The 19,652-nt window shown below is 43.7% G+C and overlaps 1 protein-coding gene across 5 annotated transcripts; it reads left to right on the top strand.

Moving 5' to 3' along the window:
• The first annotated feature begins 1,082 nt into the window (after positions 1-1,082).
• On the top strand, positions 1,083-19,433 carry Cfap300 (cilia and flagella associated protein 300). Of its 5 annotated transcripts, none has more exons than XM_087563637.1 (7): positions 1,083-1,255; positions 1,420-1,501; positions 5,870-5,945; positions 12,700-12,866; positions 13,800-13,967; positions 16,188-16,254; positions 17,779-18,835. In XM_087563637.1, exons 1-6 carry the CDS (start codon positions 1,104-1,106, stop codon positions 16,239-16,241), a joined length of 699 nt encoding a protein of 232 aa, XP_087419763.1. In that variant the 5' UTR covers positions 1,083-1,103; the 3' UTR covers positions 16,242-16,254; positions 17,779-18,835.
• The last annotated feature ends 219 nt before the right edge of the window (positions 19,434-19,652 follow it).

The raw sequence follows: 19,652 nt of genomic DNA, 5'->3' as shown, positions 1-19,652 counted from the left end.
TGGCCTAGCTTGTGAAGTTTCAGAGGGAAATTTATCTATCACGCCCATTTATTACTTTGAATTAAGATCCTGTGGTTCTGGGTAGCTGGGACTGAAAGAATCAGCTATGATTAACAAGATATCAGAACCACTAAGCAACACCTTAGCTTTCTCAGATGTTGGATACTGGTCAGCTGGAGCTAAACCTTAGCAGTGATTAAGAAGAGACCAGGGCTCCCAGCATCCACAGAATGGCTCACAACTGTCCTAGGGATGTGATGCCCTCCTCTGGCCTCCTAGGGCACCAGGCTCCCATGCGGTGCACAGATATACATACAGGAAAACACAAAAAAAATTTTTAAAAAACCCTATAAACTTATGAATTGGCAAAGAACTGAAAAAAAAAATCCTACATAAGAATGTTCACTACTGCATTCCTAACAGCCTTAAATTGTAGATAAATTATAGAATAATATTCGTGGTACACAAAGCAACGGTGAAAACAGTGGGCCTCTCTCTCCTTTTCCCTTTCCCCTTCTCCCTCTGTCCCTGCCCCCTTCTACTTGACCTCTTGAAGTTAGTAGAAGTTAAAAAAAAAAAAATCCTATACTCAAGTTAATAAAAAAAAAAAATCTAAAAAAAAAAAAAATCCTGTAACAGCTCAACACTAGACAAAAACTAAAAGTTGGCGCCTGAATGCGATTTTCACCAGGTAGACATACATCCCACATTGATTAGCATGTTGTGGTGTAGTGCCCGAAGGAACCGGCCTATTTTAGCCCTGAGATGAAACTTCAAAAGGAAAAGAGCCAGAATATTTTCCAAAGCAGTCCCTTTGTCTCTCAAATCAAACCAGACTAGACTTTTGCTTGGTGCAGAGCATATTTCCCCTTGGGAACTATCAGTTTGAAACTGTAGGTTTGATTTTAAGTCACTAGCCGGTGTCTAGCACTAGGAGTCAACACAGATACTGTCAACTTCCCTCCATATCCTAAGAGGAGTCCTCAGTGGCAAGGTTAGGTACCGGGCGAGCCATGGCGCATGCGTGCTGAGCCAGGGGGCCCACCTCTCCTCTTCCCGGCCCCGCCCCCGGAACGTGGTGCGTCTCCTCCAGCTGTGTCGCTATGGAAACGAGTACTACTTTCTTTCCCGTGGCGGTAAGCACGATGGCGACTGGGGAGCCGCGGGATAGAGGCGGCTACTACTTCAGATTCCTACCTCAGAGAACCTTCTCGTCCCTGAGCGCCCGGGAGATCACCAACAGGCTCCGCCAGTGGTGAGGGCCGAGGGGCGGAAGTGGCCGTGCGGCGGGCTTGGGTCGGTGGGCTAGGGCCGTGGCTCCGCGCTCGTGTTTGGGGTTCTTCGTGTTCGTGCTCCGGCACTTGGCACTACGCTCCCTCAACTCCAGCCAGGGCCCACCTATTCTTCCCCCTCTGCCAGGTCCATGTTGGGAAGAATCCAGGCTCAGGCGTTCGGCTTCGACCAGACGTTCCAGCCCTACCAAAAGGATGATTTTGTCACGGTTGGTATGGGGAGGGAGGGGTCTCTCTTGATGTTCTTGGGAACACTCCATGACGCGTTCTTAGAGTTTGGGAGTAATAAAAAGTGCAACTTGGGTTTTGTTTTGTTTTGTTTCTCGGGGTTTTTTGAGACAGTGTCTCATTCTGTAGACCAGACTAGTCTGGCTTTCGCCGGGATCCTTTGCCTCTGCCACCCAAGTGCCATCATGACAACCTTGCCAATATCTTTTACCTACTTACGGGATTCTGCCTTAGATTACTTTACAAATCTGTAATTATTTTAGACAGTATCACTGTGTAATTCATGATGGCCTTGAACCCATATCAGTTATCCTGCCTCAGCGTCCCCAGTGCTGAAATAGAGGCATGTGTTACCGATTTTGACAGAAAATGGCAAGGGCTTTTTTTTTTTTTAAAACGAGCACATCCCGTTTTTAAATACTACTACCCAGCTTCACCCCTGACTTTACTAGGCTTAACTCCAAATACCTCCGGCTTCTGAAAATCGAATTCACCCTGAGAAGTGGGCACCAAGCTCCAACAGCAGTGCCCAAACAGGACTTCCTCCCAAAGGTTTTGAGCAATGGCCTGTTTGGAAAAGCCCTTAGCTAGAAGGGAATTCTTTAAAGAAAGCAAGTTTCATTCAAAGGTAGGAGTTTTTGATATGAATCTTAGAACTGAGCCCCATCATTTTTCAGTGTTGCCTCCCGGCCAACAGTAGGTAAAGTGTTCAGGTGTGTGAGGTGACCTTCATTCCTTGCCATTCGCCTTTATAGCTGGCATGCAATCTGTTCATCACGACACTATCTGAATGCCCACTGTGGGCTAGTAATATAGCGTTCTCAATAGCCAGAGATAGAAATCTCCGAAGAATGTCTTGGGCCCTCACCAAAATGCCAGCAAATAATATCAGTCACCTTACCCACTGCCGTTGAGTGAGGAGAGCAGGCAAGCCATCCACAAGAGGAGTGGTCCAGTCAGAAACCTGTAGAGGTGAAGCCTTGCCTACTCCTTGCTGCAGCTGGCCAGCTTCCTGTAGTTCCTTGTCATGACCCTGTCTCCTCTAAAGTCACCTCTCATACTGAATCAGAGGTCTGCCCTACACCAGGATAGCATTAACATCTGCAATGGCCTTCCTTCTGAGCACACTCTGAGGTTGAAGAAAGGACATGAATTTTGAGCTACATTTTCCAATCTGTTTGCCATAACAGAGGGCAAATTGGTCTCAGTCCATTTCCTTTTACCTGTGGTAGAATTTTAATGCCATCTCATTATTATTAGTCATGGTTAGATTTTAACGATTTACCGACACTTTACTCATTTTTAAGATCAGAATTTTGAAATGATACAATATGTTTTCTTTCTTTTTATTTACTTTTGAGGGTAGTTTCACAGTGTGGCCCTGGCTGGCCTCAAACTCACAGAGACCTGCCTGCCCCACTGCTGGGACTAAAGATGTATGCCACCATAGCCAGTTTTTTCTTTGATACTTTTTGTTGTCTCCATATATAACATTTAATATACCTGTTTATTCAGCAAATACTTGTTAAACGCTTTCTTTATCCCACTTGGCAGTTGTTAAGATAAGCTCTGATCCCAGATTATAAGGCACATACAGTTTTAGCAAGTCAGTCTCCACAGCATACTGAAGTAGAATTTTAATAGATCCCATAGAAAACACCCTGGGCACAAAGGGAAGGTGAGCTGATGCAATGTGACAGAAGCTGTCTATATGTTATATCTAAATGTTATATCTATATGTTTCCTTTCCCTTCTGCCTTTCAGTTGCTCAGCAGAGTAGCTTTAATGGGCTCAATAATCATCCATAAAACTCAATAATTACTTTCCACAATCCCAAGCATTTCTTTCTAATTTTAAAGTTCTTCTTGGGCTAAGAATGCAGCTGAATTGGTAGAGTACTGGTTTAGCATACATCCCAGCACTACACACACCAGGCATGGTAATCTATACCTAGAATCCCAACACTGGGAGGGATGGAGGCAAGTGGATCTGTTCAAGATCATTTTTGGCCTAGGCTAGCTCAAAACCAAATAAAGTAAGACTCATATCTAAACTACTGGGGAGCCACACATGGCGACACAGTCTATAATCCCAACTCTTTGAGCTATTCTTAAGGTTACTCTAAATATGTGCTTGCTGAAGTCCTCATTTCCCACTAACCCTGAAGTGGCTCAGAGAAGTACTGGGAGGGAGGCTTAAGGACTGCTGAGATGCTAAAAGGAGGGAAAGACAAAGTGCTGGGTGAGTCTCAGGGTTCTGACATAGTTGCCTAGAGTAGCTGACTTTACTAAACACAGAAAAGATGGGAGAGTAAATGACACAAATTAACTTTATTGTTAGGCATGTTCAGCTACACGGTGCATGCAGGTGGCTGTCTTCGAGCTCATTGGTGGCTGTAATATTACTTTAGGATCTCAAGAGAACACCATCAGATCAACATGTAGGACTCAGAGCTTCACCCTGGTGTGCAGATAATGAGTTTTCCGTGTAAACAGTGACAAGCCTTTTATTTTGCAGAACTTTGCCTAGGGTTCTGCACAGGCTCCTCTGTCCATCTCAGGAGCAGAACTTAGGCCCATGGCTGCATCCCATCAACCCTAGCAGACTTGGATGAAGGAATACTGGCTCGAAATCCTCACAGAAGAGAGGGCTGATGGGGACTGATAAGGCAGCAGTCAGTCGGACACTGCACTCAGGACTGTGTGACGTGGTAGCTCAGCCGGTGCAGCACTCACTCACCTGGCAGGCCAGGCCCTGGGTTTGACTCCCATTATGGGGGGGGAGGGGGGGAATAACAGATACCTTTTTCATGTTACCAAACACATTTATTTAATCGTTCTGTGCATTTTGACATCAGTACCTTTGAGTCAGCTGATATTTTCAAAGAATACATCATTTTACTAAAGTTGACATTTAGGAAGTCCCTGCAGATGCTGTGATGTCAATTCTGTAGCAAACCAACAAACTATGTATATGTAGAGACCCCCTCTGTCCTTTCTGTTTTTAAATGTGCTTTTAGGGATATAGTTGTAATTTCAACTTAAAAAGAAACCTTGGTTTAATGTAAGAAGGGGCTTTTATAAGAACATTTCAGGAGGCTGGAAAGAGGATGGCTCAGCAGTAAGAGCACTTACCTTACTTACAACCACCTACCTGTAACTCCAGTTCCAGAGGTTACAATGCTCTCTTCTGGTCCCTACACCTGAGACACATGCATGCTGGCCAGAAACACTAAACAAATGAAAGGAAGTCTTTTTTATAAAATCTATTTAAAAAAATAAAAACATTTTAATTGGCCCTGAGTTAACTGCTGCAAGTCAGTTGCTCTACTTCTGTTTATGACCTCTAATCAGGCTTAAAGGGATCCCCAGGGTTTGAGACAGGCTAGCTCATACCTCCATCCCCCCGCTGAACACACATGTCCTCCTATCTACTTGACTTAATTTCTTTTATTTAAAAAAATTCTAGTATTTTTCTCTCTGCCTCTATCTCTGTCTCTCTCTCTGTTTCTCTCTCTCTCTCCCTCTCTCTCTCTCTCTCTCTCTCTCTCTCTCTCTCTCTCTCTCTCTCTGTGTGTGTGTGTGTGTGTGTGTGTGTGTGTGTGTGTGTGTGTGTGTGTGTGTGTATGTGTCCGTGATCTTGACCATAGTACACACGTGGGAGCCAAAAGGCAGTTTTAAGAGTCAGTTCTTTTCTTCCACTACATAGAGCCTGGATTAGACTCAGGTCCTAAGACTTGTGCAGTCTTATCTTCTGAACCATCTCACTGTCTCTTGGTTTCATTTCTTTCTTTAAAAAATAAAATTCAGTAACCTTTTTCTTGATTTAAAGTTCTTCTAGCCAGTGTGATGCTACACATCTTTAGCCCAACACCTAAAAGATAAAAGTAGGAGCCTCCAGAGTGCAAGGTTATCCTTGGCTATATAGCAAGTTACAAGTGTGTACTAGGCTAGCCTGGATACATGACACACACTGTCTTTAAAAAAAAAATCCTTCAAGCTGGGCATAATGGCTCATCCCTGTGCTCCTAACATACAGTGTTGAGGCCAGAGGAGTAAGATTTTGAGGGAAACTTTGGGCTATTTAGCAAATTCAAAGCCAGCCTGAGCTACAGAAGGAGACCCTGTCAAAAAAAAAAAAAAAAAAGGAAAAGGAAAAGAAAGAAAGAGACAAGGGCTGAGGATGTAGCTCAGGGGTAGAGCGTTGTTCAGCATAGACAAGGCCCTGGGTCTGGTGTCTAGTGCCTTTTATTAAATGGCAGTAAGGAAAGCAGAGGTTTTCTTCTTACTTTGAATCAAATGGTCTTTTACTACTTTCGTTCTAACATGCCCCTTCCATTTGTATTGTAGGCTTTTTTCAAAGACCCAAATGTTATCCCACATTTGCAGCTACTCGCAGAATCTTCTGGACAGTGGACTACATTAGGTAAAGATTTTTATATTTTAATTTCCAAGTTACTATTTTAATGAAATTTTGCCTTAGCAATTATTGCTAGTGATTTGTATCACTAAAGTACAAATTGTGACATCGTAATAATATGTGACCAGCTGTGTCAGGCCTTCCCTGCATCTGTCTCTTGCTATTATCCTGACATAGTACATCAGAGCAATTTCCTCTCAGTAGTTTAGAAAAATATGCATCGTGTATTTTATATTTAAATATTCTGCTATGGGCAAGTCACAGTGATAGGAATAAGAGGAAACATGCACTTCTGGAATTCACTGACACATTAAGTGGGGACATGTTACATGATACATGAAGATCTCAGTTCCATCTCCAGCATCACAGAAAGTAGTTGTACACACCCGTAACACCTGTCATCCCAACACTGGGGAGACAGAGCAGCAGGGTCAAGAGTTTAAGGCCATCCTCTGATACATGGCCAACATAAGAAGAATGGAAGGAGAGAAAGATGGTTCACCAGGTAAGTGACATAGTGCCCTTCCAGAGGACCTGAGTTCACTTCCTAGTACCCATATCCAGCATAACACTATGACTCCAGCTCCAGGGGCTCTAGGATCTGTAGCCTCCATGGTACCTGTGTACACTTACACCCCCATGTGGACATATATACACTCCAGATTTTTCCATAGAAATGAGAACATGGTAAGGGAGATGGTCAGATCAACCCAGAGGGGAAGGCTCAGACAGTGTCCACTGATGAGAAGGCCTGGACAGAGCACAGCCGCAGCTCTCATGGGGTTTGACATTAATTGGCTGCCCTGGAACTTTTTAGAATAATAACAAATAACAGAAAAAAGACTTCTTAAAGGGGGACCTTTCTCTAGATGACACTAATAAGACACTAAAACAGTCCTGGGAAATTTTATATGCATGCCCGTGTGTCTGAAGCCATCAGACTCACCTGGCCAGCACTTTTACCAATTGAGCCATCTCCCCTAAAAGAGTTTTGAAAGCCAACATGAACATCACATTTTAAATTCAAGGTTGAGGTCTCAGCCATGCAACAAGTTACACCATTCCACTTAGAAAGAAAATACATAAGACCAATTTGTGCACAGGTAAATGCCAACTGCTTAGAAATTAGATGTTTTGTTTAGGAAGGAACCTTTTGTTAAACTTCCAACCTGTGTCTTCATGGAACTCTAAGAAGCCTTCACACAGTAACTTTTTTAGAGTATTAGTCAAGAACAAAGTTACAAAAGGGGTTCTGTTAGACTCAGCAGGTCAACTTTTATTGCTTTTGGCCAAGGACGCCTGCCAAATTCAGAGCAGAAGGCTGGTGCAGCCTGCTCTGCAGACTACGTACAAAATTAAGCTCAGTTTTTAAACTCCTGTATTTGCCAACTTGGATTTTTCAAGAGCAGATAATCAGAGCTAGGTAGCATGGAGGTCTTTAAATGTTCATCGTGACTTCAATCTTTTAAAAAGAAACCAAAGTTCACAGAAGGAAGCACAAGTCGCCCCATCCCAGCATCGGCTCCGCAGAGCGGTGCTCCCTTGCTCCTAAGTTTTTTTATGATTTTATTTTTTAAAAAATGTATTCTATGAGAATTCATACATGTACACAATGAGCTTTGACCATAACTACCCCCACCACGGTCCCCTCCAACTCTTCTGGGTCCCACTCCCCAAACACTTCCCACCTCCACCTTTTCTCCAGTGAACTCTCCAGGCCCAGCAGTGCTGTCCACTTGTGCATAGGTATGGGGCATTCCCCAGAGCATGGATGAATTACAAAAAATCACCGAAAAGTCACCCAAAAGAAGAATGATCCCCCCCAACCCCACTCCTCTAGACTGCCAGCTGCCAGTAACTCCTTGGTCAGGGATGGGTCCTTGTTAGCTCCCCCATCCCATTGGAATTTTAGCCAGCTTGCTCTTCTGCAGGTAGCCGTGGCTGCTGTGGGTTAGTGAGTGGGACAGGCCTGTTATGGCTCAGCAAGGGGCCTCCCCCTCCAGCTCTCAACATTCTTCCCAGCTCCCCACCAAGGTGTTCCCTGAGCCCTGCTGTTGAACTGTAAACTTACTTATATTCATGGTCTGTGTGTGGAGTCAGAACAGTTTGGATCTCCATCTACCGTGCAGGTCCCTGGGTCAAACCCATGCTGACCTCAATAGGTCCGTCTCCCCCTGAGCCGTTTTACCAGACCTTATTCTAAGTGAGGAGTGAAACCCTGCACAAAGACAGCTTCTGAAGTGTCATTATTACCCTCATGGGTAATAATTACAACTCTGAAATTAGAAACACCCCCACTTGGGTCTTTAGGATGTATTTTCTATTTATGTGTGCGTGTGTGGATGTGCACATGCATGCAAGTGCCTACAGAGACCAGAAACGGGTGTTGCATCCCCTGGAGCTATGTTTACAAGCACTGAGCTACCTGGCTGGGTTCTGAGATCTGCAAGAGCAGTCTCTCCAGCCCAGTACTTTTATTTTGAAGAGGGATTTCTTATATGTTCCCAATGCTCTTCATCCATTCCTCTCCTCTCATTTTCTGTTGCTGTTATATTTCTGGTAGATTGGCATCTTCCCCTCAGTTTTCATTTGGAGTCTTTATAAACAACAAGAACAAGAACAACAACAAAAATCAACTTTCTATGTTTCTCTGAGACAGTCTTACTCCACAGGCCAGGCTGTTTGAAAACTGTGTGCAGTCCAGATTTAACTTTGAACTCAAAGCAATCCTCAGCATCTGGAGTGCTGGGATTGCAGGCCTCCACTACCACATCCTTTTTATGCAGTGTTGGAAATTGAACCAGGAGCTTCATGCATGCTAGAAAGTACTCTGCCAATCAAGCTATGTCTCCACCTAGAAGGAGGCACCGTTAAGCAAGAAGGGACTGGAAAACGAAGACTGTGAAGGTTTTAGCCTTGCTAAATTGTGGAAAAAACAAGGAACCTTATTCTGAAGAGAACACCAAGGTTATGGTAGGAAACCATGTAGTGAAGGAAGGGATCAGGGTGTGACTTATGGATGTAATCAGTCATTTCAGCAGAAACCAGAAATAGAAATGCGATAATATCAGCAAAGACACTGCTGGAGCTAAGGCACTCGTAGACGTCTTAGCTCCTCAGCTTTCAACATGAACTGTTTGTTTAAAAAAGAAAAGGAAAGACCCAGAAGGTGGTTCAGAGCTGGAGAGAGGGCTCGGTAACTAAGAGCTTGTACTGCTCTTCCAGAGGACCTGAGTTCAGTTCCCAGCACCCTATTAGGCCATTCACATTCAGGGGCTCCAACACCTCCAGCCTCTGAAGGCACCCGCACACACGTGCACACACTTCACATAATTTTAAAAAACAATCTTTAAAAAATGGAGGTGAATCAGAGGTCATTTTCCCAGACCAGATAGCCTCTAATCTTAGAATCAAAGACAGGGCCACCCATACAGAGCTTGGGGGCAAGTTAACCCCTAGAAACCTTCAGAATTGGTTCTCCTCCAACCAGGGAGCTATGGGAACACTCCCAGTAGGCCCAGAAGGCATAAGATAAAACTAAAATGAGTTCTCTTGAGCCTAAAAGTGCAAGGAATTTGTCTCCTCTCAGGCTTGCTGGGAAACTCATCTAGTTCTAGTCAAGGCCTTTGGTCTTTCAGTCTTCTTTCTGGCTTGGAGTGGAAATGGCTGTCCCATGTTCATCCATCGCTGTATTTTATTTTATCTTGGATTTCTCACTCTGTAGACCAGGCTGGTTTGGAACTCACAGATCCACCTGCCTCTGCCTCTTGAGTGCTTGGATTAAAGGTTTACACCACCGCTGCCTGCCCAACCAGTGTATTTGAGAAGCACACATTTGATGTGACAGGTTTACATACAGAAAGGAATACTGCCTCAGAGTGAACTCTACCTCTATCTTACTTATCTATCTTGCCTTCACGAGGTAAAGGCTGGAATCTTTTGAGGTAGGACAAATAGTATTTGCATGTGAAGAAACTGAATTTAGGAACTAGGGACAAAATCCTATTGCCCTGACTCCCTCTGTTCTCAGTTGCTTTCCAGCAGCCCCTGCTCAGAATGCAGTTACACCGGGCTGGGTCCTGTGAACTGGTAGAACGCACCAGCCCGTGGCAGTTGACCTTTCACACCTTAAGTCTGAATTTAATTTAGTCAGACTTATTAAAATGACATACTAGCCAGGTTGGGGTGCACACCAGTAGGCCCTTCATGGTGGGGGTTGGGGGTGGCAGATACAAGTTGCAGGTTATTGGCAGTTCAGGGCCAGCCTGGTTTACAAAGACTGTCTCAGCACATAGCCTGCACGTCACTACTTCTGTGTGGTGTCCACCAGCCAGTGCCATGCACCCGCCAGGCTCTCCTTGAGGCCCTTTGGTCCTTGAGAAGCTCCCAGAGCTATTCCATCACAGTCTGTAGGCTTTTACTTGATCTGCTCTAAGAGGGTGGGGCCTCATAAACAGCAGCCTTCTCTCTGCAGCACAGCCTTTGAAGTCACTGGAGCACACACAGTTCCTGGCTTCAGGCAGCTTTCCCGGCCCCATGTCTAGGATTATAACCTGCAATGACAGGTTCCAACATGACCTGGTGGATAGCCAAACAATTGCCAAGTGACTTTTAAGACCTGGCATTTCTCAGGCTAGTGATAGAGCAGTAACCCTGTAGGTGGACCTCAGCAGTAGCATGTGGAGGACCCTGGGTTCTGGTCCTGAAGCCTACAGCCCTTAAAAACAACAGAGTGTCCAAAGACAAAAGAACATCATTGTATAGAAGACTCTGTAAGTAGGTCAGAGGGGGGAGGGGTACATTGATAATGAAAATATTTGTCTTCATCTTTATGACTGTATAGCTTAATTTATACTAACAGAAAGATCTCTGTTTTGTTTTGTTTTTTGAGAAGGTTTCTCTGTGTAGCCCTGGCTGCCCTTGAACTCACTCTGTAGACCAGGCTGGCTTCAAACTCATAGAGATCCACCTGCCTCTGCCTCCCTTGTGCTAGGATTAAAGGTGTGTCACCACCATGCTGGTGAAAATTCTATTTCTAAAATATTCAAGGAATAAGTGTAGCCTGGAGACTGGGAGGCAAAAAGGGAGGAGCTGGGGCCACACAGGAAGCAGAACCCAGTGCGGTTATTCCACACTTCCTTCCCTTTGGGCATGCAGTGACTTGGTCAGAACTGCTCTAAGTTCTTGCCTGGAAAACTTTGTGTCATAGACACTGTCAGGAATGTAAAGGAGACTTTGTAATGAAGAGAAAACATTTCAAGGCATCGTCAAAGACTCCACAGATGATAATTAATTAAATTAATGTTTTGGTTTTGATGTTTTGTTTTCTGAAACAAGGTCTCACTGTGCAGCCCAGTTGGAACTTGCCATGTTTATCTATCCTCCCACCTTTGCTGCAAGTGATAGAATTATGGATGGAAGCCACCACAATGCTCAGCTTTTTGTTGTTAACATTCGGTGTGTGTGCACCTAGGATAATTTTCAGGAATTGCTTCTGTTCTTTTATTGTGTGGGTCTAACAGATTGAACTTAGGTCATCAGAATTGGTAACAAACACCTTTATTCACTGACCCATTGTGCTAATCTTTGGTGCTTTGGTTTGGGGGATGTGTGTGTGTGTGTGTGTGTGTGTGTGTGTGTGTGTGTGTGTGTGTGTATTTTAAGATTTATTCTCCACCTCCTTGCTGGAGCAGATGACAGACACCTTTAATCTCACCACGAGAGAAGCAGAAGTTCACTACAGAGTTCAAGGCCAGCCTGGTCCGTAGATATAGAGGGAGTCTAGAACAGCCAGGATTACACAGAGAAGCCCTGTCTCAGAGAGAGAGAGAGAGAGAGAGAGAGAGAGAGAGAGAGAGAGAGAGAGATTTAATTTTTATTTTCTATCTGTGTGCTGGTGTGGGTACCTACTGACGTCTCCTCGGAGCTAGAGTTACAGGTGGTCGTGAGCCACCTGATGCAGAGTTGGATGTAAGCAGTGGCCTCTGGGAGAGCAGCAAGTGCTCTTAACCACTGACCCTACATTCTATTTCAATTTAAAATGTATTGGTAGAAGTAATAGTGTGTATGTATATCTGTGGCATTTGTCACAAAAAGCACCTTGGAGCTGGGTTTTGTCTTTTTGTGGTAGCTGGGGACTAAACTCATGATTTTGTGCAGCACTTTTGACCACTGAGCTTTTTTTTTTTTTTTTTGGTTCTTTTTTTTCGGAGCTGGGGACCGAACCCAGTGCCTTGAGCTTCCTAGGTAAGCGCTCTACCACTGAGCTAAATCCCCAGCCCCGACCACTGAGCTTTTGACTTATGTGTCACATTGGTTATTTCTTAGAGTCTGTGCATAATGGTTGATTTTAGAAATAACTAAAAATTGGGGCGGAACCAGGCATGGTGGGGGTGGAGTCAGGCATGGAGGCATGGCGCACATCTTTAATCTCAGCTCTCAATGAAAGGCAACTCTCTGTGAGTTTGAGGCGAGCCAGGTCTATATAGTGAGTTCTAGGACAGCCAAGGCTACATACCAGGCTTTGACTCAAAAACAAAACAAAAGGACTGGAATTTGAACCCAAGTCATATGGCTCAAAACTGCTTGTCACTCCAGCTCCAGGGGATCTGATGCTGCCTTCTGACCTCACACATGGCAGACACACAGATACCACACATACACATAAATAAAAATACATCCTTTTTAAAGGGTTAGAGAAGACTAAAATCACTAAATTCACTTTTACAGCTTTGTTCTTTACAAAGTATCTTCTTTTCAGGCACTGAAGTGAAAAGAATTGAAGCTATAAATGTTCCATGCACACAACTTTCAATGTCATTTTTCCAGCGGTTATATGATGAAAATATTGTACGAGAAAGTGGACACATTGTCAAGTGCCTAGATTCTTTCTGTGATCCGTTTCTCATTTCAGATGAACTGAGAAAAGTAAGTAAAGAATTTTAAAATTTCACAGTGGAACTTTATTGAAAGAAATGTAAATATCAAAGCCCAAAGCCTGAGTCAAACTCTTAAGCTACCTCTAGCTAGGCGATGTGACCATGCTAATGTTTCTTCTCCGTGTGTGTGCTTAGCAACTTGTATCTGTCAGGCAGGTGTCACTGACATGCGATAGCAAAGGTCTGCAAACACTAGACGTTTGTAAGACAGCTCCTCTCAGTAGTCATCTGGCTCAGTGTGCCTACAATCCACAGGGAAAGAGACTCTGATGACTTCATGAGTAGCTGTGGTCTTCTGAAGGAGTCTTTAAAGCAAATGAATAGTAAGAATATTTATGGAAGACTGGGTATAGTGGCATATTCATATAATCCTAGCACTTAAGAGATAGAGGCAAGGAATCAGGAGTTCAAGGCCAGCCTCACCTATATAGTTACAGGCTATTCTGGGCTATATAATGAGACTGTCTCAAAAACAAAACTGACAAAACTAAGCTAAAAATGGAGCTTGGGACATAGCACAGTTGCGAGAGTCCTTGATCGGAAGGTAGCATCAGAGTCCCTGAAGCTGAAATAAGCACAACCCGTGTGCTTGGTCCCTATCACTTCATGAATGTGGCATGGTGGCAGTGCTGTTAAACCAGTAGTCTAGGGTAGCCTTGACCTCCCAATCCTGTTCTTACCCTAATACTGAAATGCACCACTACACCATGGCCATGACTGGTTCTCAGATAATCCTAAGGTTGCTCTGGGAGTGTAGTTAAGTGGTGGAGTGTGTGCACTGTCAGAAACATGACTCTGTGTGATCCCCAGTACACAAAAAGTACTAGGTTTAAAATACTCATTTTAAGTATATGTTAAGCTTAAAATCATAACCATAAATTCAATATATTACATTTTATTAAGATGATTGCTTTAATCTTAGGTTTTGCTCATGGAAGACTCAGAAAAATATGAAGTCTTCAGCCCAGTGGAAAGAGAAGAGTTCCTGTTCTGTCTTTTTAAGCATCTCTGCCTCGGAGGGTCCCTTTGTCAGTATGAAGATGTGCTAAAGCCTTATCTGGAGACGGCAAAGCTGATCTATAAGGATCTGGTGAGGTAATGTTCTCACTGTGGAATTTAATTATAAGCAGGTGGAACCACCCAGTGTCTCTCACGTTCATATTGGCAACTGCACGAGCCCTTTTGCAGCTTGCCTCTGGCTTCTGGAACCAAGGGTTTCATGACTATCAAGCTATTTCATGGCTTGTTTTGCTTTTGTGTGTTTGTCTGTGGGATGATTCTTTCCTTTCCATGCTGGTATTTAACTCAGGATGTTGGTCCATAGGCAGCCATTCTGCTATGAGGCAGCAGCCCTGGCTTTAGGGGTCATATCAGTTCTTCTGTGCTTTGCTTTGTCTTGTCCTGTGAGACAGTCTTACACTGCAACTCAAGCTGCCTTAGAACTCATTCTGTAGTCCAGGCAGTCCCCCTGCATCAGCAGCCCAAGTGCTAGTATCACTGCAGTGCCTAGCTCCCCAAACTTAGTTCTCATTCTTGTCCTTTTCTCATTCAGATCTGTCACTCACTCTGTCCAATGCAGTCCTATGCTAGCAACTGCCACATCACATCCCTCTCCCTCCACACAACCTTCCCTTAAATACTGAAGGAACAGGAGAGATCACAAAGGATGGGGGTTGTAAAACCTTCATTCTAAAGAAGTACAAGAATTTTCATTTAGATATAATCTTTACCCTTCCAAGTTAATGCCAAAGGCATGTAGTTAATTTTAGAATTCTACTAGGCACACCCTCCCTGTCTCCCACCCTCCATCCCATTCCTTACTGTTGGAAGCTCAGTTCAAGCGTAAACTATAAACCTGAGCCTGGAGAGACAGCTCAGCACTTAAGAGAGTGCTCCTTTTCCGAAGGACCCCAGCTTGGTCCCAGAACCCACAGGGCAGCTTACAACCACATGTAACTCTTCTGGTTTCTTTGAGCGCTACATATATGTAGTATACATACATATATAGAAGCAAACATTTATACACATAAAATATAAAGCAATCTTTTTTAAAAGATTTATTTATTATGCATACAGTGTTCTGCCTGCAGGCCAGAAAAGGGCACCAGATCTCATTATAGGTGGTTGTGAGCCACCATGTGGTTGCTGGGAATTGAACTCAGGACCTCTGGAAGAGTGGCTCTCTACCTCTAAGCCATCTCTCTAGCCCTAAAGCAATCTTGTAAAAAACATAATTTCAAGATGATGAATTGGGGTCATACCTCTAATTGCAGCCCTGAGGAAGCAGAGGCACGAGGCTCATTGCAGGTGCTAGGCTAACACTGATTCCAGGACAGGTCAGGGAAACAGAGGCAGCAATATGGCTTGGCAGGTAAAGGTTCTGGCTGCACTAGCCAGACAAACTGAGCTCTGTCCCCGGAAAGCCATAGACAGGAGAGAACAGACTGCCATGATAACCTCTGACCAGTATACTGGTGCTATGGGAAAGAAAGAGAGAGAGAGAGAGAGAGAGAGAGAGAGAGCAAAGAAAAGCATGCATGTCCATCAGTAGTCAAATGGGCAGCACTTGTAGTTTGTGTAAACCCAGGAGACTAACATCTTCCTCTCTGCTGCCCACCATGCATGTGCCTCTGCCACAGTAGCCCGTGGAATGTCTCGCTGCCGTGTGCAGTGAAGAAGGGTTCACTGAGATATTTGAAACAACTAACTCTGGAACTTAAACACTGCAGAAATACTCTTTCTCAAAGGCACCCCTTGTAGTCTATTGTGCAAGTTCCTCCACATTTTAAAAAGGCCCCATTAGCATGTCTTAGTTATACATAATAATGGGTTTCATCAGGCCAACTTAATATAAATGTGTGCAATGTACTTTAGATGTGTTACCCCAATCCCCTCATTTACAGTTTTGTGTATTAAAAAATTTTAAAGGGGTTGGGGATTTAGCTCAGTGGTAGAGCGCTTGCCTAGGAAGCGCAAGGCCTTGGGTTCGGTCCCCAGCTCCGAAAAAAAGAACCAAAAAAAAAAATTTTAAAGACCTAAAGGATAACAATAATTCATAAAAAGAGCAGGTGAACTGATGACATCTTATTTTTATGATTTATTTGTATGTGCATGCATGCACAAGTCCAGTGAGGGCAGAAGAGGGTGTAGTACCCCTGAGCTAGAGTTACAGGAGACTATGAGCCTCCTGATATGGACTCCAGGAACAGACCCCAGGTCCTCTGCCAGAACGGTGGGTTCTCTGAATGGCTGAGCTCTCTCCAGCCCCCAGGCTTGTTACATGTTACATGTGCCTCTTTTCCCACCTTAGTGTTCGGAAACATCCTCGAACCAAGGAAATACAAATTACCTCTTCTGTCTTTAAAGTGAAAGCCTACGTGAGTATCGAGCTTGTTAACTACTCATTACAAATACAGTTGCCATCCTGGTGGCTTATGCTGTCCACTGATATGTGTATTTGTTATGACGGTGCTAAGTACTTATGAAAATCAAATGTGACAGGGCTCAGCTTCCTGGGGGTCAGCCCATGAGCCTGCTCTCAGGAAGAGAGAAGCAGAGACTCTGGAGGAATGCTACTTACTGCTTCTCTCTCAGTTCTGTCTTCAAGCTCTGGGAGAATAGCCCACTCCACTTTGAGCACTGAGGGCTTTTCCTAAATATTGTTCCAAACTCTTCCCACAATCCTTCCCAAAATAATAGGTCAGGTCTGTCACAGAAATACCCAGCATCCTGGCACCACCTCCTATACTCATTTGCTCTCTGCTGTTGTGATGAAGCATGGAGGAGACCCACACTTTGCCGTACAGACCCAGTGCACTACTGAGGGAAGCCAAGGCAGGACTGAAGCAGATTCCATGGGAAAGCTCTCCTTACTACCTCGCCTCATGGCTTGTTCAGACTGCTTTCTCATATGACCCAGACCACCTGCCCAGTGTAGGCACTGCCCACAGTGGTCTGGTTCCTCCTACATCCATTATTAAGGAAGATAACGCCCCACAAACTACCCACACACCAGTCCGATGGAAGGAGTCCCTTAAGAGAGATCCTCTCAGGGTTGGGGATTTAGCTCAGTGGTGCAAGCGCAAGGCCCTGGGTTCAGTCCTCAGCTCCGAGAAAGAAAGAAAGAGAGAGAGAGAGAGAGAGAGAGAGAGAGAGAGAGAGAGAGAGAGAGATCCTCTCTTCCCAAAGATAGTCTAGGTTTGGACCAAGTTGACCACAACCAAGTGGCACATGCAGTAGGTACCTGGACTCACCGAGTGGCTCATTGGTCCATAAAGTGCTTCTCTCAAACTGACAGATTCAGAAAAGGTACAAGCTTAGAATCCTAGCACTCAGGGGACTGAGGCAGAAGGCTATCAAGCTCTAGTCTAGCCTGGACTACATGATGGAACACTATCTCAACACCCACACACACCCTAAATAAGAAAAAAAGGAAGCCAGACATGATGGCTCACACCTGTAGTCCAGCACTAAGGCAGTATTGTCATGAGTTTGAGGCCAGCCTGGCACATAAGGTTAAATAAAGCACAACAAACGAGCAAAAACACCATGGGAAGACTACGATTGGACTATACACTCCTAAGGCAAGAGGTACAGTTGTGACATGTGTGTGCAATAGAGCTGTACTATTAATAATACTAGTGGTGGTTTATTGCCAATTATTATCTAAAATTTTTATATATGACTAATGATTTTTCTTTGTTTATTGAGATAGACATCTTGCTGTGTACTCCAGACTGGTCTCAAACTCAGTCCTTCTGCCTTCAGCCTTTAAAAAGCTGGGATTAAAGTTGTGTGCCATTACACCTGGCTATGTTTCCTGATGCTTGGGCAGAAATAAGTATGATAGTCAAAAACTTCAGTGTGGTTGAATATTAAATAATTACACTTTCTCTTTCCAGGACTCTCTGGGTGTGTGCTACCCTTCACCTAAAGAACATGAGCAGACATTCTCATATTTCGTTGTGGACCCCATCAAGCGACACGTGAATGTCCTGTATCATTGCTATGGTGTAGGGGAAATGGCTTAGTGCTGTTTATAAGCCATCTGTTCGCACTGCTCCTTAGTTCATGGTGTCTCTGTGTTAGCCCTAATGGGTAGATAAAAGGGCTCTTTGCAGACCAATCAAAGGCCACTGTAAAGAGCCCATTTTGAGCTGAAGAGAGCAAACACCAAAGTGCCTTTCTCTAAATTTGTCCAACATACTCATGCTAGAATCCCCGATAGATCTGTACCAAGTAGAAAGTCACAGGTTCATGTTCATTCTGTTAAGATGCAGCCACATCCCTAATTTCCTTCTTTAAAAATTGTTTTTAGTTTTTTGAGGTAGTGTCTCATGTACCCTAGGATAGGTGAGCCTTGAATTCAGTATGTAGCTGAGGATAGTCTTGAACTCCTGATTCTCTTGCCTCTACCTCTTGAGTGTTGTAATACAAACATGTACCACCAGGCCTGGCTCTATGTTACTGTTTGGGAAGCTAATTGATTCTGGATTAGAATAGAAACATTAAACATCTCTACCACCAGCCATTAATGTGAATTAATATGATTTTTTTTTACTTCAGTTCATGTAATTACATTTTTATCATTGCAGAAAGGTATATGTCTTGTTGGCATGACAGTGCACACCTTCAATCTCAATGCTCAGGAGGGAGCAGCATCGTTTCTCTATGAGTTCAAGGCCATTCTGATCTACAGAAACAAGTTCTAGGCTACTCAGGACTACACAGAGAAACCCTGTCTTGAAAAGTAAAAGGGGGAGTTCGGGGTTGGGGTAAAGAGATGGCTCAGCAATCAAGAGCACCGACTGCTCTTCCACAGGTCCTGAGCTCCCAGCAACCACATGGTGGCTCACAACCATCTGTAATGGGGATCTTATGCCTTCTTCTGGTGTGTCTGAAGATAGCTACAGTGTACTCATATGCATAATAAAAATAAATATTTAAAAAAGTAAAAAAGGTTTATATCTCTACAGATAGGAAAAACAGAATTCTTTTGCTTCATTTTTTTTTCCACCTAAAATCCTCACTTAAAAATAATTGTAAACTCTTGGAGCTACAGAAATGGTGTGACTAAGAGTACTAACTGTTCTTCCAGATGGTGCATGTTTAAGTTCCCATCACCCACAAGGCAGCTCACAACTGTCTGTAACTCTACGTCCAGGGGACCTGACAAAACACCAATGCATATAAAATAAAAATAATTTTAAAATAATTGTTAATTCTTATAATATAACAAATTAAACCTCTGGCTGCCACCCAGTTTCCAATTGACATAAAGTAGTGATATATACACTGTGGGGTACACGGCAGGGGTTAACACTGGAACCCAGCATTCGTGCGTGCCAGGCAACTGCTCTACTCACTGTGATACGTCAGCACAAGGCTTCACGCAGGTCAGGCTGGCCTCCAACCTGATGTACCAACCATGACCTTGAACTCTTGATCCTCCTGCCCCTACATCCTAAGTGCTGGGGTTACAGTTATAGGCCACCAAGAACTGTCTAGTCCTTAAATTTTAATTCTATAATTACAATAAATCTTTTTTGAAAAATTCTATGATTGATTGTTCTGTGACCCAAAGGGAACTATGTAACCTTTCTTTCTTTAGTTGCCTTTTCTGTAAACTGGAAGAAATAATAAGATCCTTTCATAAATTACAAAAATCAAAATATATCTCAAGTGTACAATGATGCCAAGTGTATAGTTTAAGGCTACACTTACGCTCAATTAGGGAAATTCAAATTAAAAAAAAAAACAAAAACAAAAAACCCTG

The sequence above is a fragment of the Rattus norvegicus genome, chromosome 8 (assembly GCF_021556685.1).
Source record: "Rattus norvegicus strain SHRSP/BbbUtx chromosome 8, alternate assembly SHRSP_T2T, whole genome shotgun sequence".
Taxonomy (NCBI): domain Eukaryota; kingdom Metazoa; phylum Chordata; class Mammalia; order Rodentia; family Muridae; genus Rattus; species Rattus norvegicus.
This window is presented reverse-complemented; position numbering and strand designations above follow the sequence as displayed.